The 16,976-nt window shown below is 42.7% G+C and overlaps 1 protein-coding gene across 1 annotated transcript in view; it reads right to left on the bottom strand.

The window, feature by feature from the left end:
* LOC124606340 overlaps window positions 1–1,940 on the bottom strand; it is a 65,391-nt gene extending 63,451 nt beyond the window's left edge. Inside the window, exon 1 of the mRNA XM_047138323.1 lies at window positions 1,479–1,940. Coding sequence (XP_046994279.1) covers window positions 1,479–1,940 — 462 coding nt within the window. The remainder of the gene's footprint in view (window positions 1–1,478) is intronic.
* Between the last annotated feature and the right edge of the window lie 15,036 nt (window positions 1,941–16,976).

Here is a 16,976-nt window from a genome sequence, read left to right as displayed (position 1 = left end):
GCTCTGCCGCCGCTCCGTAGCCCTGCTATTGCAGGCAGCCAAGACCTCGGAAGCTTGTACCCGTCCTCTCTATTCATGTTGGCGGGTCTTTTGGCTATTTCTATCGCCTCTCTAATCTTTCTTTTGAAAGTGAGAGGCTGTTTCGCCAGGATGCGGGCTTCTTGAAAAAATATTGGTTTCCCACACTCGTCTCGGTGTTCCGCCACTGCTGACTTAGTGTGTTGTTTCAGGCGGATATATCTTTCATGTTCCGAGAGCCTTGTGCTAATCGGACGTCCCGTCTCACCTATGTAGACTAATCCACACGCACAACCAATTTCATACACGCCAGCTGTGTGTAGTTTGTCAACTGCATCCTTGGTGGAACCGAGCATGTCTGATATTTTGTATCTGCTTCGGAAAATTGGTTTGATGTCGGCTTTTCGTAGAATTTTGCCAATACGTTCGGTGACCCCTTGTACATATGGTAACACAGCAATGCTCTGTGCCTCCTTCTCCTCTTCCCTATTAGTCTTCTCCCTTGTCGACATGGTGCTGTCTATCATCTGCTTCCCATAGCCATTAGTTCCGAAGATGGACCTGAGGCGTTCAAGTTTTGTCTTCAGATGTTCTTCGTCGCTTATCCTGTACGCTCTCTTCGTTAGCGTGTGCAGGGCGGACTTCTTCTGCGTGGGGTGATGGTGGGAGGAGGCGTGAAGGTACCTGTCCGTATTGGTTGGTTTCCTGTACACTTTGTGGCCAAGTTTACCATCAGGTTTTCGATAAACTTCCACGTCGAGAAAGGGCAGCACCCCATTCTTCTCTGTTTCCATTGTAAACTGAATTTTCCAATGCTGTTGGTTAAGGTGCTTGTAGAGGTTCTGTAACTCCTCTTCTCCGTGGGCCCAGATGACGAAAGTATCATCGACATAGCGAAGCCAACAATTTGGGCGTAATGGTGCGGACTGGAGGGCTGTTTCCTCAAATGCCTCCATGAAAATTTCTGCTGCGATAGGCGATAGGGGTGAGCCCATAGCTACACCGTCACTTTGTTCATAAAATTGACCTCTCCACTTGAAATAGGTGGTCGTCAGACAGTGGCTCACAAGCTCACATATTTCAGGTGCCAAGCGTTCTTCTAGGATGTTCACAGTATCTGACACTGGGACATTCGTGAATAGGGATTTGACGTCGAAACTAACCATCAGATCTTGGTCCGTAACACGCATTTCCTTTAGGAGAGACACGAAGTGAGTGGAATCCTTAACGTAGGACTCGGCTTGGTGCACTAGGTGTCGGAGCCTAGGTGCCAGTTCTTTCGCTAGGTAGTAGGTCGGCGAATTTATACTGTTTACTATGGGCCTTAAGGGGAAGTCGGTTTTGTGTACCTTCGGTACACCATATATCCTTGGTGCCTGTGTCACTTGCGGGATGAATCTTCTGGCCTTGTCGAAGTTGATTCTAGAGTGCTTGAGCAGTGCCTGCGTCGTTTTGATTACCTTGGCCATCGGATCTCCCTGAAGTTTCTTGTAGATAGGTTCTGCGAGAATATCTTCCATTCGTTTGTTGTAATCAGTTGTGTCCAAGACTACAGAGGCGTTGCCCTTATCTGCCTGTACCACTACTAAGTGAGGGTTGTCCCTGAGTTCCTTGATGGCATGGTATTCCTCAACGTTGATGTTTTGCTTCGGTGGCTTTGCTTTATTCAGAACTCTGACCGTATCCTGCCGGATCTTCTCCGCCTCGGCCTGTGGCAGATGACGTACCGAAGCCTCTACGGATTCTATGACATCTTCTTTTGGAACTCGCTTAGGTGCGACTGCGAAATTCATCCCCTTGGCCAGAATTGCTGTGGTTGCTTCGCTCAAGGTGTGGCTGGAGAGGTTGACCACTGTCCGTCGCCTGTCCAGCGTCAATGTTTCGTCCGTGGATTTCTGTTGTAGTTTGTCGTAGTTTCTCATCTGGCGGTTAGTAATACTATTGCTGGTCCTTGATGCTTGCTGAAAGGTTAACCTGTCGACTATATCCCAGTCTTCCATCTGAAGTTTTCCGGCCAGAAATAGGTGCAGATCACACAAATTCCTGTTGTGAGCATCGAGACTTATGCGGATGTGGCGGAAGGTAGCCTGATGAGGCTTTCAATATATTTCTGTATTGCTGAGTTTCCCGGAACGTTTTATAATTCCTCCGTTCATCGATCAATTGAACTATTTCTTCTGTTACCCATGGTTTCTTCGCTCCTTCTTGGTACCTGTGTTTTCCTTCCAAATTTCTGGAATGGCACCTTTTAGAGATATCCATTCCTCTTCAACTGTTCCGCCTAGTATGCTTTTCCTTGTGGCTGTATCTATAGCCTTATAGAACTTAAACCGAATATCTCATTCCTTAGTACTTCCGTATCCCACTACTTCGCGTATTGATTCTTCCTGGCTAATGTATTAAACTTTAGCCTACTCTTCCTCACTACTATATTGTGATCTGAGTCTATGTCAGCTACTGGGTACACCTTACAATCCAGTATCTGATTTCAGAATCTATGTCTTAATGTGATGTAATCTAACTGAAATGTTCCCGTATCACCTGGCCTTTTGCAAGCAGACCTCCTCCTCTTGTGATTCTTGAACAGAGTATTCGCTATTACTTCCTGAAACTAGTTACAGAACTAAATTAGGCTTTCTTCTCTCTCATTCCTTGGCCCAAGCCTATACTCTCCTGTAACCTTTTCTTCTACTTACTTCCCTACAACTGCATTCCAGTCCCTCATGAATGACTTTCATCCTCGTTTACATAGTGTATTTCCCTTTCAATATCCTCCAACGGTTTTTCTATCTCTTCATCTTAAGCTTGCTACGTCGCCATGTATACCTGAACTATCGTTGTCGGTGTTGGTTTGCTGTTGATGCTCATAATAATAACCCTAACGCTTAACTGTTCACAATAACACAGTCTGTGGCCTACGTTCCCATTCATAACGCATCCTACTCCCGTTATACCATTTTCTGCTGCTCTTGATATTACCCTACATTCATGTGGCCAGAAGTCCTAGTCTTCTTTCCACTTCACTTCACTGACCCCTACTATATCTCGATTGAGCCATAGCATTTCCCTTTTCAGATTTTCTAGTTTCCCTATCACGTTCAAGCTTCTGACATACCGCGCCCCGACTCGTAGAACGTTACCCTTCCGTTGATTATACAACCTCCTCCTTGGCAGTCCCCTCCGTATTGGGACTATTCCAAAATCTTTTGCCAATGGCACTTCTTCAATTACAGGCCACATGTCCAGTGGATGCATGTTACGTGTCTTTAACGCAGTGGTTTCCATTGAGTTCTGCTTACTCATGCCGTTGATCATTGCTGATTCTTCCGCCTTTAGGGGTAGTTTCCCACCCCAAGGACAAGAGAGTGTCCTGAACCTCTGTCCACCCCTCCACCCTCTTTGACAAGGCCGTCGGCAGAATGAGGGATGAGTTCTGATGCCGGAAGGCTTCGGCCGCCAATGTTGATTATTAATCAAAATTTAAGCAGCGGCGAGATTCGAACCCGGGACTGAAGACGTTTATGATTATGAATCAAAGACGCTACGCCTAGCTTACATCTAAATTAAGACCAAGCAGACCTCCCGTTCGTTGCGGTTTTCAACTGGCCTTTCCCGGTGTGACCATTTGGTTGCACGCTTAGTAAAGTCCTGAAACAGATGGTATCAGAGTGATCTAAACAGCGACTATTTTTAAACGTGAAATTTTACCTTTAATGACAATAGGCACTAAATTCGCAGACTCATTCTACAGACGAAATTTTTCATTTGCTCTTTAAGAAACGGTCGACGGTGTTGAAACTCTTGGTAGATCAATCCATAATTACAAATAACGCAATACAGTTTTAAATTTGTCAGGCAACTTGAGCACTTATAACACCGTGTATGTCATTTCAGGTAGTGCTGCTGTGGAACCTAACACTTTCGCGGCTGCAAGGGGCGAGCGTCGTGGCTGCCCGGCCGGCTGACCGGAGGAAACGCAGTGTGCGCCCGGCTGGCGAGCGCCGGACTAACCCCTGTGGCCGCAGCAGGCTTCGGCCACTGCAGGCTTCCCGCACGTTCCGCCGTGCACAGAACCACTGTTTAGTAATGTTCTTCCTAATAACACTGTACCCTGTATGGTCAGCTTGTTTCTAGTTTCTGATAATCACGAAAGAGAGCTTTGAAACTAACCAATATTATCAGTTATATGTTTATTATGGGCTGGAAAACAGTTGGTTAAGAAAAATGATGGAGCTTTTTTAATAGCGAATTCTGTAACTGTATGTGTCTACAACATACTAAAATTTCATTAACATCGCACGAATGTGTTTCAAGACATATAGTTTGAAAGTGAGTAGTGTGTAGCGAAAACGCCCAAATCTCGGAAAATTCTTGCTGGTATCTTAAATACAGAATAATTGCAGAAATTTAAAACCAAAATGTGTCATGTATCCGAACTCAAAGTTAAACAAAGAATATATTTGGATAACTCATTTTGCGATGGGCCCATGGCTTCGTTTGTAATTATGTTCTAAAGTCGATTCTCCACATTAAGAAATCGGATGGTAAACGTCTACTTTCTTCTTCCTCGCTGTCTTCTTTTTTTAGCTCGTCACGTTCAGTGCGGTTTACTTTAGTGGCTTACCATCCTCATTTTTGACGCAGGCTTTGGACCGCCACTGGCTGAGTTAAAATCCATTTTTTTCTTTTATTTCCTTTTTTATTTTTGTTTTAATTTTTTACTTTCCTTTACGCGAAACGTACACAGTTACTAAAACATCGCTATATCCTTTAGTGTGTGATATTTTTCGAAACATAGCACCATGCAGAGAGCCACATCATACTTTTTGCATCTTATTCCCGTCATTTTTCGTTGCGAATGAGCAATACACACTACACGGCGTCTCTGGGGACTCTCCTTTTTCTCTGTTGCTACGAGGAACCCTGGATAATGTCCCTCTTTATTCTGCGGTCGGAAAGGGCTTTCTTCTTTGGTTGTCCGTAGGATAGCACTTTTAAATGTTTTATTATGAAATTTATGAAGCAGCTGACAGATTGTTTCCAAGTGGTATTTCGCTAGTGGTATCTTCTGTTGCTTTTGTATTTCAAAAATAGTTTCTGCATTAACCACATTCAAGTCAGTCTAATGAAAGAATACCTTCTTGTACTACTTCATTGTATTTCGGATGCACTGTACTGAAGATAATAGCATGTCTGTCCTACCAACTGCACACACTGCCTTATTACAGCTGACAACACAGGTAGGTTTAAATTTGTTTTGGCCCGTTGTATGTTCTTTTTCCTCTTTCTCCACAAACTCTGGTCCATTTACGGTGGAAAGCATCCAGACTCCTTTGTTGTCCATCCATTTTAATGTCATTGATGTTCCACGGGACTTGAACTGTATTTCCCCATTTTTCAGCTTGTCTGGCAACGGTGATAAATGTATTCTGTTTTTGGGTACTGTTCCTATGGCGTTTGTGCATTTATCATGGAGCCACAAGAACAATTCGGTGCTGGAATACCAATTGTCTAAATGAATGGTATGACCTTTGATGAGGTCACAACAACATCGCCTGATTTTCCCCTATCAGCACTTCCAGATTCTATTTCCGTGGCAGCATCATTGTAGGCAATATAATCCAACAAAATTTGTTGGTACGTCACGATGGACGAAAATTTTGATGGTAAAACGCCTACGTTTATTTGGTATGTGCTGCTTAAATTGGAGCCTTGCTTTGAAAAGTAGCAGACTTTCGTCGATCACTAGATTTTGAAAGGTTATTACTGCCTTGCAGAATTTATTTTTTGTGTGATCTACAATGAGATGTATTTTTACATGAATATCTTACGATGCGGTGGAACTGATACTGAAGTGCAATAAACGCAGGATCAACTAGTACCGGTCCCTGGCCATTATGTTAGAAAATATTGGTGTTGGAAGCAAAGATGTCGACCAATATTCATTCACTTCTAACATTTTACTTCTAGGCATAACCAGAGAACACGCTAGGAAGCAATAAAATTGTGCTGGCTCTAAATGCTTCCAGCATGCTAATCTCCTGGGTACTGTCGTCATTTTTCAGGAACAAATTTATAATAATTGTTTATCTGTGTACAGATGGTAGAAACAAATTCCATGAACATGAAGTAGAAAGGAAAAAAAAATCTAAATGACTTGCAGACTCTTCGAAGTCTGCTCTTAACCCGCAAAATGTGTTCACAAATTAGTTGAGATGTGTGTGAACTCGTAAGGGACCAAACTGCTCCGGTCATCGCTCTCTAGACGTACACACTATTTAAACTAACTTATGCTAAGAATAACAGACACACACCCATGCCCGAGGGAGTACTCGATCCTTCGGCGGGAGGGGCCGCGCAGTCCGTGACATGGCGCCTCTAACCAAGAGACCACTCCATATGGCTGTGTTCACAAAATGGTATCGTTTCCCTCACTGGATGATTCTCCATCCAGTCATACTTTCTTTTCCCTGACGAAGTTTCACTTACTTCATCTTCTTTACCGTCTTCAGAGGAAGAATCTTCTGTTCGTGATGTTGAGGATTTAGCAATAAGTCCAGACACATCCAACTCTATGTCAGAAGAAAACTCCGAACTATCACTACAATCTTCGTCGCTACTATTTACAAGAGAATCCATGATTTCCTTGTCCGATAAACTGTGTCTCGACATGACAAATGCTACACACGGTAACGCTGTCGTCTCACCAGAAACGAAAAGGGGACTGGCCGAATGTTAGACAAGTAAGCGGAAAAAGCGCTTTCCTACTTTAGAAAGAAGGTCAGATAATGACACTGTTGTCAGAAATGGGGACAGCAGGGAGCAGCCGTTCTGCTGTGCACGTTTATCTGCTCCCGGGCTCGGGCGTATATGGCGTATGTGGACGCCATTAGCCGTCTGGACTTTCCACCTGCCGGACGAACATGAATGCCCGTAGCGTCTGGAGTTGACGCCCCCGCTGTACGTAGATCTAAGCCCGTAGCGGTCTGGCCTTTCTACCTGCCTGGCATACATTTACGCCAGCAGCCGCGAAAGGGACCCCTACTATATGCTGATTGAGCCTTTACATTTCCCGTATCAGATTTTCTATTTTCCCTATCACGTTCAAGCTTCTGACATTCCACGCCCCGGCTCGTAGAATTTTATCCTTCCATTGATTATTCAATCTTTTTCTCATGGTAACCTCCCACTAGGCAGCCTCCTACCGGAGATCCGAATGGGGACTATTCCAAAATCCGAAATCTTTTGCCAATGGAGAGATCATCATGACACAATTACAGGCCACATGTCCTGTGGACTCACGTTACGTGTCTTTCACGCAGTGGTTTCCATTGCCTTCTACATCCTCATGCCGTTGATCATTACGCTGATTCTTCCGCCTTTAGAGGCAGTTTCCCACCCCAAGGACAAGAGAGTGCCCTGAACCTTCAGTCCACTCCTCCACCTCCTTTGACAAGGCCGTTGGCTGAATGAGGGCTGATTTCTGATGCCGCAAGGCTTCGGCCGACAGTGCTGATTATTAATCAAAATTTAAGCAGCGACGGGGTTCGACCCCGGGACCGAAAACGTTTTAATTACGAATCAAAGACGCTACCCCAACATCACAGCGAAACTAACAAGGGAACCTCCCCATCGCACCCCCTCAGATTTAGTTATAAGTTGGCACAGTGGATAGGTCCATTATGATGCTTATGTGGCCCATGGACTACTCAGTTTGTATATTTTGCTTATTTTTTCACAGTTCCACACAACTTCTTCCTGTTTTCTCAATTGATCTGTGTTCAGTTTATCAAGGCCTATCCACTGTGCCAACTTATAACTAAATCTGTGGGGGGTGCGATGGGGAGGTTCCCTTGTAAGACCAGTCGTACCTCCCTTCCGTTGACGGTCTCTGCTGGCCTTTTCTGGTGTGTCCTGGAAAAGATGCTATCAGAGAGATCTAAACAGCGACTATTTTTAAACATAAAATTTTATCTTTAATGACAATAGCCACGAAACTTGCAGACTCATACTATGGAAGTTGTTTTCGATTTGCTCTTTAAGTAAACGTCGATGGAGTCGAAACTGTTGGTAGACCAATGTATAATTACAAGTAAACAATACGGTTTTTGTCTGTAGTTTTTCAGGCAACTTTAGCACTTATAACACCGTGTATGTCACTTCAGGTACTGCTGCCGTGAAACCTAAAAGCGGCACAGCTCGAGATAGATGGAATATACGTCTGCACTGGTCTCTACAGTTTCGGTTTAGTCTCTCCCTTAGTGCGCAGCGTATTCGTTTGACGCTGTACCCATCCTCGCTGTAAAGGGATACTATTTAGACAGCGAGTCCCACCTGTGTCAGCAGAGGCTTGCGGCGTTGCTGCGACCGTGCCGTGTTCGTAAGGCGGTGTAACGCCGGCTACAGCCCCTCGGTTGCGGTAATTGCTGGGTGTTCTCCGCCTGCGGGCGGCGAGCGCTAACAACCCCTGCAATTACTGGGACGCGCGCCCCACGTTAATTTGCTGCCGGTCACATCACCATTACCCCGCAGCGCTGGCCGCTTCCAGTTGAACAGAGGCTACGAACAGGTGCAGAGTTCTTTCGCAGACCAGCAAAATCGCTTTCTTACCGGCATGAATGCATTGAAGTGAAACACAAATGGAGCGAAAGTAAAGCTGTTCGATACCTCATCAACTACTCTAAAGCACCTACATTCTCCTTTTTTTCTCCCCTCTCCTTTTCTTTTTTCGTTTTAACTCCTTACTGAAAAAGGTTTATTTATTTATTTATTTTGTAGCCGATTAAATAACTTGCATTTCGTGGATTATCTATTGGCGCTCGAACACTGCAAGTCGACGTAGTAGTTACAGGACTCGGAATCATTCTCATCGAAATAGAGATGGGAGAAAAGGATTAATGTAAGGTATACATCCTCACTAGGCTGGTAAATATCTTGGTAGGGTAATGGCGACTATGCTGCTGAAAACTAGCCAGCCAGATTTATTTGACTGATTGGACGCCAATTTGCTTTCAGAAAACAAATGAGGACCAATGTTGACATATATACAAAATCAATACAAAGTTTCTACGTCCCCATCCAGCTCAATACTCTGCAAACCACTGTGGAGTGCATAGCAGAGGGCACCTTCTGCTGTACCAGATATTAGGGTTTTTCCGTTTCATTCTCGCATGGAGCGTGGGAAGAATGAGTGTGTAACTGTCTCTCTGCTTGCCTTAATGAATCTGATATTGTCGTCGGGATCCCTTTGGGATCGATAAGTAGAGTCATTATTTAAAGCCAGTCACTGAAACATTGTTAGTAGACTTTCTCGGAATAATTTTTATGTGCACCTTCAAGTGTCTGCTACTTCATTCTTTCATCATTTCAATAACATTCTCCTGCGGGTCGAACAAACCCGTTATCATTTGAGCTGCCGTTTTCTGCATACTTTCAGTATACCCTGCTAGTCCATTTTCGTAGAGGTTCTATACACGTGAGCAATATTCTAGGATAGGTCGCACTAGTAGTATGTAAGCTATCTCCTTTGTAGACGGACTGCAATGTCCTAGTATTCTACCAATAAACTGAAGTCTGTTACCTGCTTTATCCACGGCTGATTCCAAATGATCATCCACTCCGTGTTCCTGTGTAAGTGTTAAACGCAGGCAGTTGTATGAGTTTACACATTCCAGCTATGACTCACTGATGCTATAGTCATAGGATGCTGTATTTTATTTTTTTTTTTTTTTTTCATTTTACGAAGTACACTGTTTTCCCTTTCTGAACATTTGAAGCAAACTGCCAAGCTTTGCGTCAGTTTGAAATCTTATCAAGATCTGGTTGAATATTTATGCAGCTTCTGTCAAACAGTCATTAATATGCAACATGAACGACAAGATTCCGAAAACACTTCCCTATGGCACACCCGAATTTACTTCCACATCTGACTCTTACAATGCAAGACAAAGTGCTGCGTACTCTCTAATATAATGTTCAATCGTGCTATAAATTTTGCCTGATACCTGATATGATCGTAGTTTTGGTAATAAGTTTAGATGTGTTAATGTGACAAATACTTTTCAGAAAACACGATATATTGTTTCTACGACACTGCCTTGATTCAAAGCTGTCATTATGTCATGTAAGGAAAGTGTGAGTTGGATTATGCGTGATCGATTGTTTCGGAATCCATGCTCGTTGGCATGGACGAGGTCATTCTGTTCGGGATGTCTCAATGTGTTTGAGATCAGAATGTTTCCAAAACTGTACAACAGATCGATGTCAGATACGTTAGACGGTAGTTTTCTCGATCATTTCCACAACCAGTCTTGTAAACAGGTGTGACCTATGTTTCCTTCCAGCTACGGGGCACAGTTATTTATTCGAGGAATCTACGATAGATTATAGTTAGCAGACGCGCTAATTCATCTGCTAATATCATTTAGAATCTGATAAGGATCCCATCGGGCCCTGGGGCTTTGTTCATTTTTAATAGTTTCAGCTGTTTCTCAACGCCAATGACACTAGCATCCTTTCAGTGATAACAGAGGCAATACTCCTGGGTTGTTTCCTGCGATACATTTTGTTTATGGTAAGCCATCCTAGGGTTAGAACTCTTTCTGTGAGAAACACCGGCAGGAAGTCAAGCAATCAAAAAATCTTGCAACCAAGTGTAGTTGAGAGAAAGGAATTTCACGTTTGTATATGTGTTTGATTTGATAGCTCGACATTTTTCTTCGTCATGTTTCTGTTTGACTTTTAAGTATTATTATTGAGGTTTGGGCCCTACTTCACCATGCGATTGCAACAAAGGCCATTTTCATAGTTTAATTTTAACTTTTCCTTGTGCCCAAACTACTGTCATTCTTTCAGAATATGCTCTTTCTCGACCATCAGACCAAGGAATTCCGATAACTTGCTGCCGGGGTAACTATCCCGCGGTAAATTTTCTGCCAATTTCTGTCTGTTACATCAATATGTGTTCCTCCTAGCTGCTCCAGGTCTTTCTCACCAGCCCCATTCCATTTCATTTTTGCAGTTTTGGTTGCCCTGCGACTATCTTAGAGTTCCATAACCTATCCAGTTACGCTGGTTGATTTCATTCTTTTAATATACTCATGCAAGTTCATTCTGCGTATTTTCGTATCCGAATGAACGTTGATATCTTCTCAGTTTCATCATTTTCTCTTAGTGAGCACGTCCCTTCCTTCATTGAAATTTGTACACAAAATTTTGCTAATTACTTCTCGTTCACCTTTTCTCTTATAACGAGCGTTTCAATCTCTTGGATACACTCTGATTTGATGACTATGTTGTGGTTTCGCACTTTTGTGTATCTTGAGAAGCATTTATATTAACATTACTTTATTATCATTATTTTACTATTTCAGTAATGATATTTAACTTTTCATTCTACAATTTTTTTCATTAAAAAGCAAAATAATGGTTCAAAATGGCTCTGAGCACTATGGGACTCAACTGCTGAGGTCATTAGTCCTCTAGAACTTAGAACTAGTTAAACCTAACTAACCTAAGGACATCACAAACATCCATGCCCGAGGCAGGATTCGAACCTGCGACCGTAGCGGTCTTGCGGTTCCAGACTGCAGCGCCTTTAACCGCACGGCCACTTAGGCCGGCAGCAAAATAATGACATCGTCTGAGTTTACATGTGATTCCCGAGGAATTGTGATAGGTAAATAACAAAGGGAACGTGGGCAATAATAATTTTAATTTTCTTTATAATGGCCCTCTTTCAGCTGAGCGGTCTGGATCACAAGATCGCAAATATTTACGTGAGGCGTAGGGTTACAATTCCTGTGAGCAACTTGGTTTCGGTGTTTCATTTTTCTATGCACACTTCAAGCGTACAGTATGACAGATTTTGAATAAAATAATTTTTAGTATTAGACGGAGTCAGTGTAAAAATTCTGAAGTAACTAAATTGACGACGTTTCGACGCATTTGCTGCGGTATTCTTCAGGGCGCTTAACTGTGGATACTGATGTATGTCTTCCTCCATATATTGTCTGTCTCGGTTGTGTGGGAGCTACCGACGTCACATGTCTGGCATGTCACTGGACAATTCTAGGCGTGTTTACTATGGTCAGGGATGGCTGTACAGTAGGCTATTGCCTGTGCTACACTGGTGGCTGATTGGAAGCCATATCTTCTGGGTGATTTGTAGAAAATAGCATACCGGCAGCCTGTTCTCTGTGCCATTCTACTAAATGACTGGCAGGAAACTCTTGATGGTGATTTGCAGGCAATAGTAAACCGGTACCTAGTATCCGTGGGGTAGCGTTCTTCTGCAGCGAGGCGTTATGGCCTTAAGGAAGTTCTCTCGTGGCCGCTGTTTATGTTATAAACCTGGATCATGTGATGTTGCTATGTAGCGGACACACGCGGTCCGCCAGGCTGGAATTGTTGTCAGCTAGGCAGTAGCTAACTTGTAGCTAACCTCTCTCTTCATGCTGATAGGGCGTTCGATTATTTCAGTAGCCTCTCTTATTTTACCCTGCTGCATTCACGGCTGCCGAGCGGGCTCGAGACGTTCTAGAAAATTAGTAGGATGGCCACAATGTTGGTGGTGTTCAGCTGCAGCTGATTTGTTGTTCTGTCCCACTCACTCGAGTGTTAATGCGTCTCCCGGTTCCACCAACGTAAACTTCGCCATATGCTCAATTACGTTCGTAGGCAGCTGCAGTGTGGAGAGCTGGGACTGTACAACAAAGCTGTGGCTGAATACCACGAGGAATATGGTCATTCTGTTAAATTTTCTAGAACCTCGCACGCTTGTTCGTCAGACGTGGCTGCAGCAGTATAAAATGAGAGTTGCAATTGAAATTGTCAGACTCCCTAACAGGAATGACATCCAAGATATGTGACGTCAGTAGCTTCCAGATAACCGAGACAGATAATATTTAGGGGAAGACATTCATCGGTATCCAACAGTTAATCGCCCTGAACAGACCGCAGTAAGTCGGTCGAAACGTCGGCAGTTTATTTGCTTTTGTTTCCAACAACGACGCTGTGCAATACCCAGAATTATATTATTCAAAATGTCACTGTGCGTGAAAGTCTACGAACTTATACCATAATCGATCTCGCAATATGGCCACGGCTGATTTCAGACACCATTGCTTCCCAAATTATCTGCTTCTCCAACAATCGCCACATCGATAATAAAACGTAAGGATATCAAAGAATATTGTTAGATATCCTGTCGATGACAACGTGATTAGAACTAGTGAGAAATGTCATAATTCCTAAGGTTCGGTAGCTGTCGAGACATTCGGTATACCATTTTTAGGAAAAAAATTCAAACAGAGGTGGCCGGACGACAGTTTGAATCCCGTCCCTCCAGGAGGCGTTCCCAGCGTCTGTATCACTGTGCCACAACGCTCTACCACGAAATACTATGGTATGCTTCAGATAAGAGCTATTGTTTAACTCTCTGTTGTCTACTTCGAAGATAAGTGGACACGGAACGATTACGGTCTTGAACACTGTGTTTATACAGCAGGTACGTCACTCTGAGTATTGCGTATGTTTACGCGGTTACCACTGTTCACGCTTTTTAGCAGGAGGCGCAAATGAAGCCCGCAAATCGAAAACACAATGTAAGGAAACGGTTGCCATTGTTCAGTACGGAAGGAAAAGGAAAATTTGTCGGCATATAGAAATTTAATCTTACATTCACGATGTACGTGCTCGGGATTCGTGTTTGGGACTTGCAGTTTTCAACTTACAAGATAACCATTTAAAAATGTAGTTGAATTTCCTCTTTATGGTGAAAGGCGATTGACTGCTACACACTGTCTTGAATATCTTATACCACAAAACATGGATGAAATGATTACCAGTTTATGCCATCACTGAGATGTAGATTTTTCTTCTTTTTTACACTGTGGATTCTGAAGATGGCCAGCAGATGGACGAAACCGACAGTGACAATAATTAGGTTTTATGACAATGTTGAAGAGAAACCAAATGAAATATAATGTAGTGGAAATTTCAAAGTTAGAATGTACCTATTGTCATTTTAGCAACAATGTGGGATATTATGGCCTTTTAAGTAAGCAATTAAAATTCATGCATGATGTGCCATTATTTCACACATCTCAGTGTTTGTGACTGAAGTTCTCCTTAAATATGTTTCGTACAATAATATAAACAATTAGGTACATTCAGCAGTATATGTTGATACAGTCTACGAAATTTATTGTGAGTAAGGTTAGTAGCAGAGAAACAGTAACTTTAAACGCCATGGTTGATGCGGCAGTTTTTCACACATCACCGTGCTTAAGACGTCATATCTCCCAAACTATAAGTCGTACAATGATATAATTTCCCAGATACATTTAGTGTGATACGCCATTGACCTCTGCAAAATGTGTGAATATACGGGAGGTATTACGGATATAAAATGTAGACTGGCAATGTCAAGGAAAGCGTTTCTGAAGAAGAGAAATTTGTTATCATCGAGTATAGACTTAAGTTTCAGGAACTCGTTTCTGAAAGTATTTGTATGGAGTGTAGCCACGTATGGAAGTGAAACGTGGACGATAAATAGCTTAGACAAGAAGAGAGTATAAGGTTTCCAAATGTGGTGCTACAGAAGAATGCTGAAGATTAGATGGGTAGATCACATAACTAATGAGGAGGTATTGAATTGAATTGGGGAGAAGAGAAATTTGCGGCACAACTTGACTAGAAGAAGGGATCAATTGGTAGGGTATATTCTGAGGCATCAAGGGATCACCAATTTAATACTGAAGGGCAGCGTGGAGGGTAAAAATTGTGGATGGAGACCTAGAGATGAATACACTAAACAGATTCAGAAGGATGTAGGTTGCAGTAGGTACTGGGAGATGAAGAAGCTTGCACAGGATAGAGTAGCATAGAGAGCTGCATCAAACCAGTCTCTGGACTAAAGACCACAACAACAACAACAACAGGAGTTTTACATCAGAAGCTAAATTTTGTGCAATTCAGTAAGTGCGTCTGCTCTCAAATACTGGATAATTAATTAAATCCGCGATGTCGTGCCTCGTGAACTACGCTATTTTTTTTACCCCTCATCCCAGCCATTTTATAGGCAGGTACGTCTTACCCCCACAGAGGTTCTCTGCTGACAGTAAGTGATATATGTACAAAGATTTCTGGAAATCAATCCTCTGTTTTGGGAGGAGACGTGGTACATACGTACATAGTACACACATACACACAGTTCTGCAATAAGTATGAATTCGTTTTTATGGAAAGACGTTTGTTCATGATGTTTACATCCACTAAAGGAAAAACGTAATACGTTATCTGCAACATGAATACGATATAAAGGTGTGGGAACACCGGATTTCTCGGCCAATTTCGATGATGAAGTCTGCTCTGTTTGTCAGACGAGTATAGTCTTCATTCTGCAGCAACGTTTCGACACGTTTCCTACTCATTATCTGAACGCTTTACTAAGCGTTTCCGTTGAATAAAATGAAATAATAACATTGATCTACCAAAGTAATGTTGAGCGAATATCTTTAGATCTAGATTCACCACGAACAGCAATCAAAGGACGTTGTCATTCTTTAATAATATTAAATTACACTGCCAAATATTCGTCTCTTTGAAGTGTCGTTTTCTACATTGACAACAAACCTCAAATCAATATACTTTGAAGTTCAACCAGTTACGCCAAATATCATAGAATACAAAACGAAACATTTTCATATGTCACTAGTAATAAAAGAAACATAATTGTGTGCAATGGATGAGCTGTTCGAAGTCCATTGATGCGAATTAATTAACTAATAATTACGCTGTTAGCGAGTAGATAGTCTAAAGATCCACAGGTTTCACGTGTACAAAGCTGACGCGTGTGTATGATAAGAGCAGACCATTGTATATAGGCAAGAGTAGTGTTCTTGGGTGCCGTTTCACTCCATAGGAGGACCCCTCTAGTTGTCATCTGTGGCACTCTCACACCGCAGCGGCTCGTCGACGATATTCTACGCCGCGTTTCGTTACCCTTATGGCGAGCCACCCTGGACTTGTATTTCAGCATGATAATGCCCGCCTGCACATGGCTTGAGTTTCTACTGCCTGTTTTCGTACTTTTGAAACCCTACCTTGGGCAGCAAGGTTGCCGGATCTCTACCCAGCTGAGAAAGTTTAGAGCGTTATGGGTGGTTAACGGTCTAACGCGCCAGTTCGACAGAATTTGGGACGACATCTCTCAGTGGGACCACCAACTACTCTGTCAGTTACTGCTAAATTGAATATCTGCTTTCATAAGGCCACTTGCTCAATCTATGAGGCTCTCTCTCTTGAATAAATCATCCAGTTTTCCTGAAACTGTAATCACTTGTTTATTTGTTATATAGATCACACCTACCGACTTCCTTGAGATTCAGGTATGGCTTCCAAAGAGCGTCCCTTTTTTTTGTCTTAGAGGGTGTCTACGAACCCAGGGAAGACAGATCTTTTGTTAGCTCTACTCGTGCCTTCGATAGGCAATGAATTTAGGGCAGAGAAATTTGACACTCAGAAGAGAATTAGGCACAATAAATGCAAGTTTCCTAAGATGACAGCTCATGAAAGGAAAGGAAACAGAGCTGACATAAGTTTATTCAGTATGGCATGACACCTAGATCACACACCAAAAGTACAGCATATTGAACAAACGATGTTATGTTTCCAGAAGGAAAAATCTAGAGAATAACACAGCAACGTAAAAATTAGTCACTAAAATTGTGCGTACAATAACTTCGAAAACAAATCGTTAAAAAGATCCTGAAACTGGAGACGGAGACGTTAAAAGCGCAACCAACAGTGGAAAATGGCGTTCATAACAAAATATTTTACAAAGGTTACGGTTATATAGTTACCTATTAATTACGCTTCACAGAGATACGGCCCAATCGCCCTACAAGCGGTAGGTACCAATCAACACTCAGTTTAGAGTACCAGGAAACAGGTGC

The sequence above is a fragment of the Schistocerca americana genome, chromosome 3 (genome assembly GCF_021461395.2).
Source record: "Schistocerca americana isolate TAMUIC-IGC-003095 chromosome 3, iqSchAmer2.1, whole genome shotgun sequence".
Taxonomy (NCBI): domain Eukaryota; kingdom Metazoa; phylum Arthropoda; class Insecta; order Orthoptera; family Acrididae; genus Schistocerca; species Schistocerca americana.
This window is presented reverse-complemented; position numbering and strand designations above follow the sequence as displayed.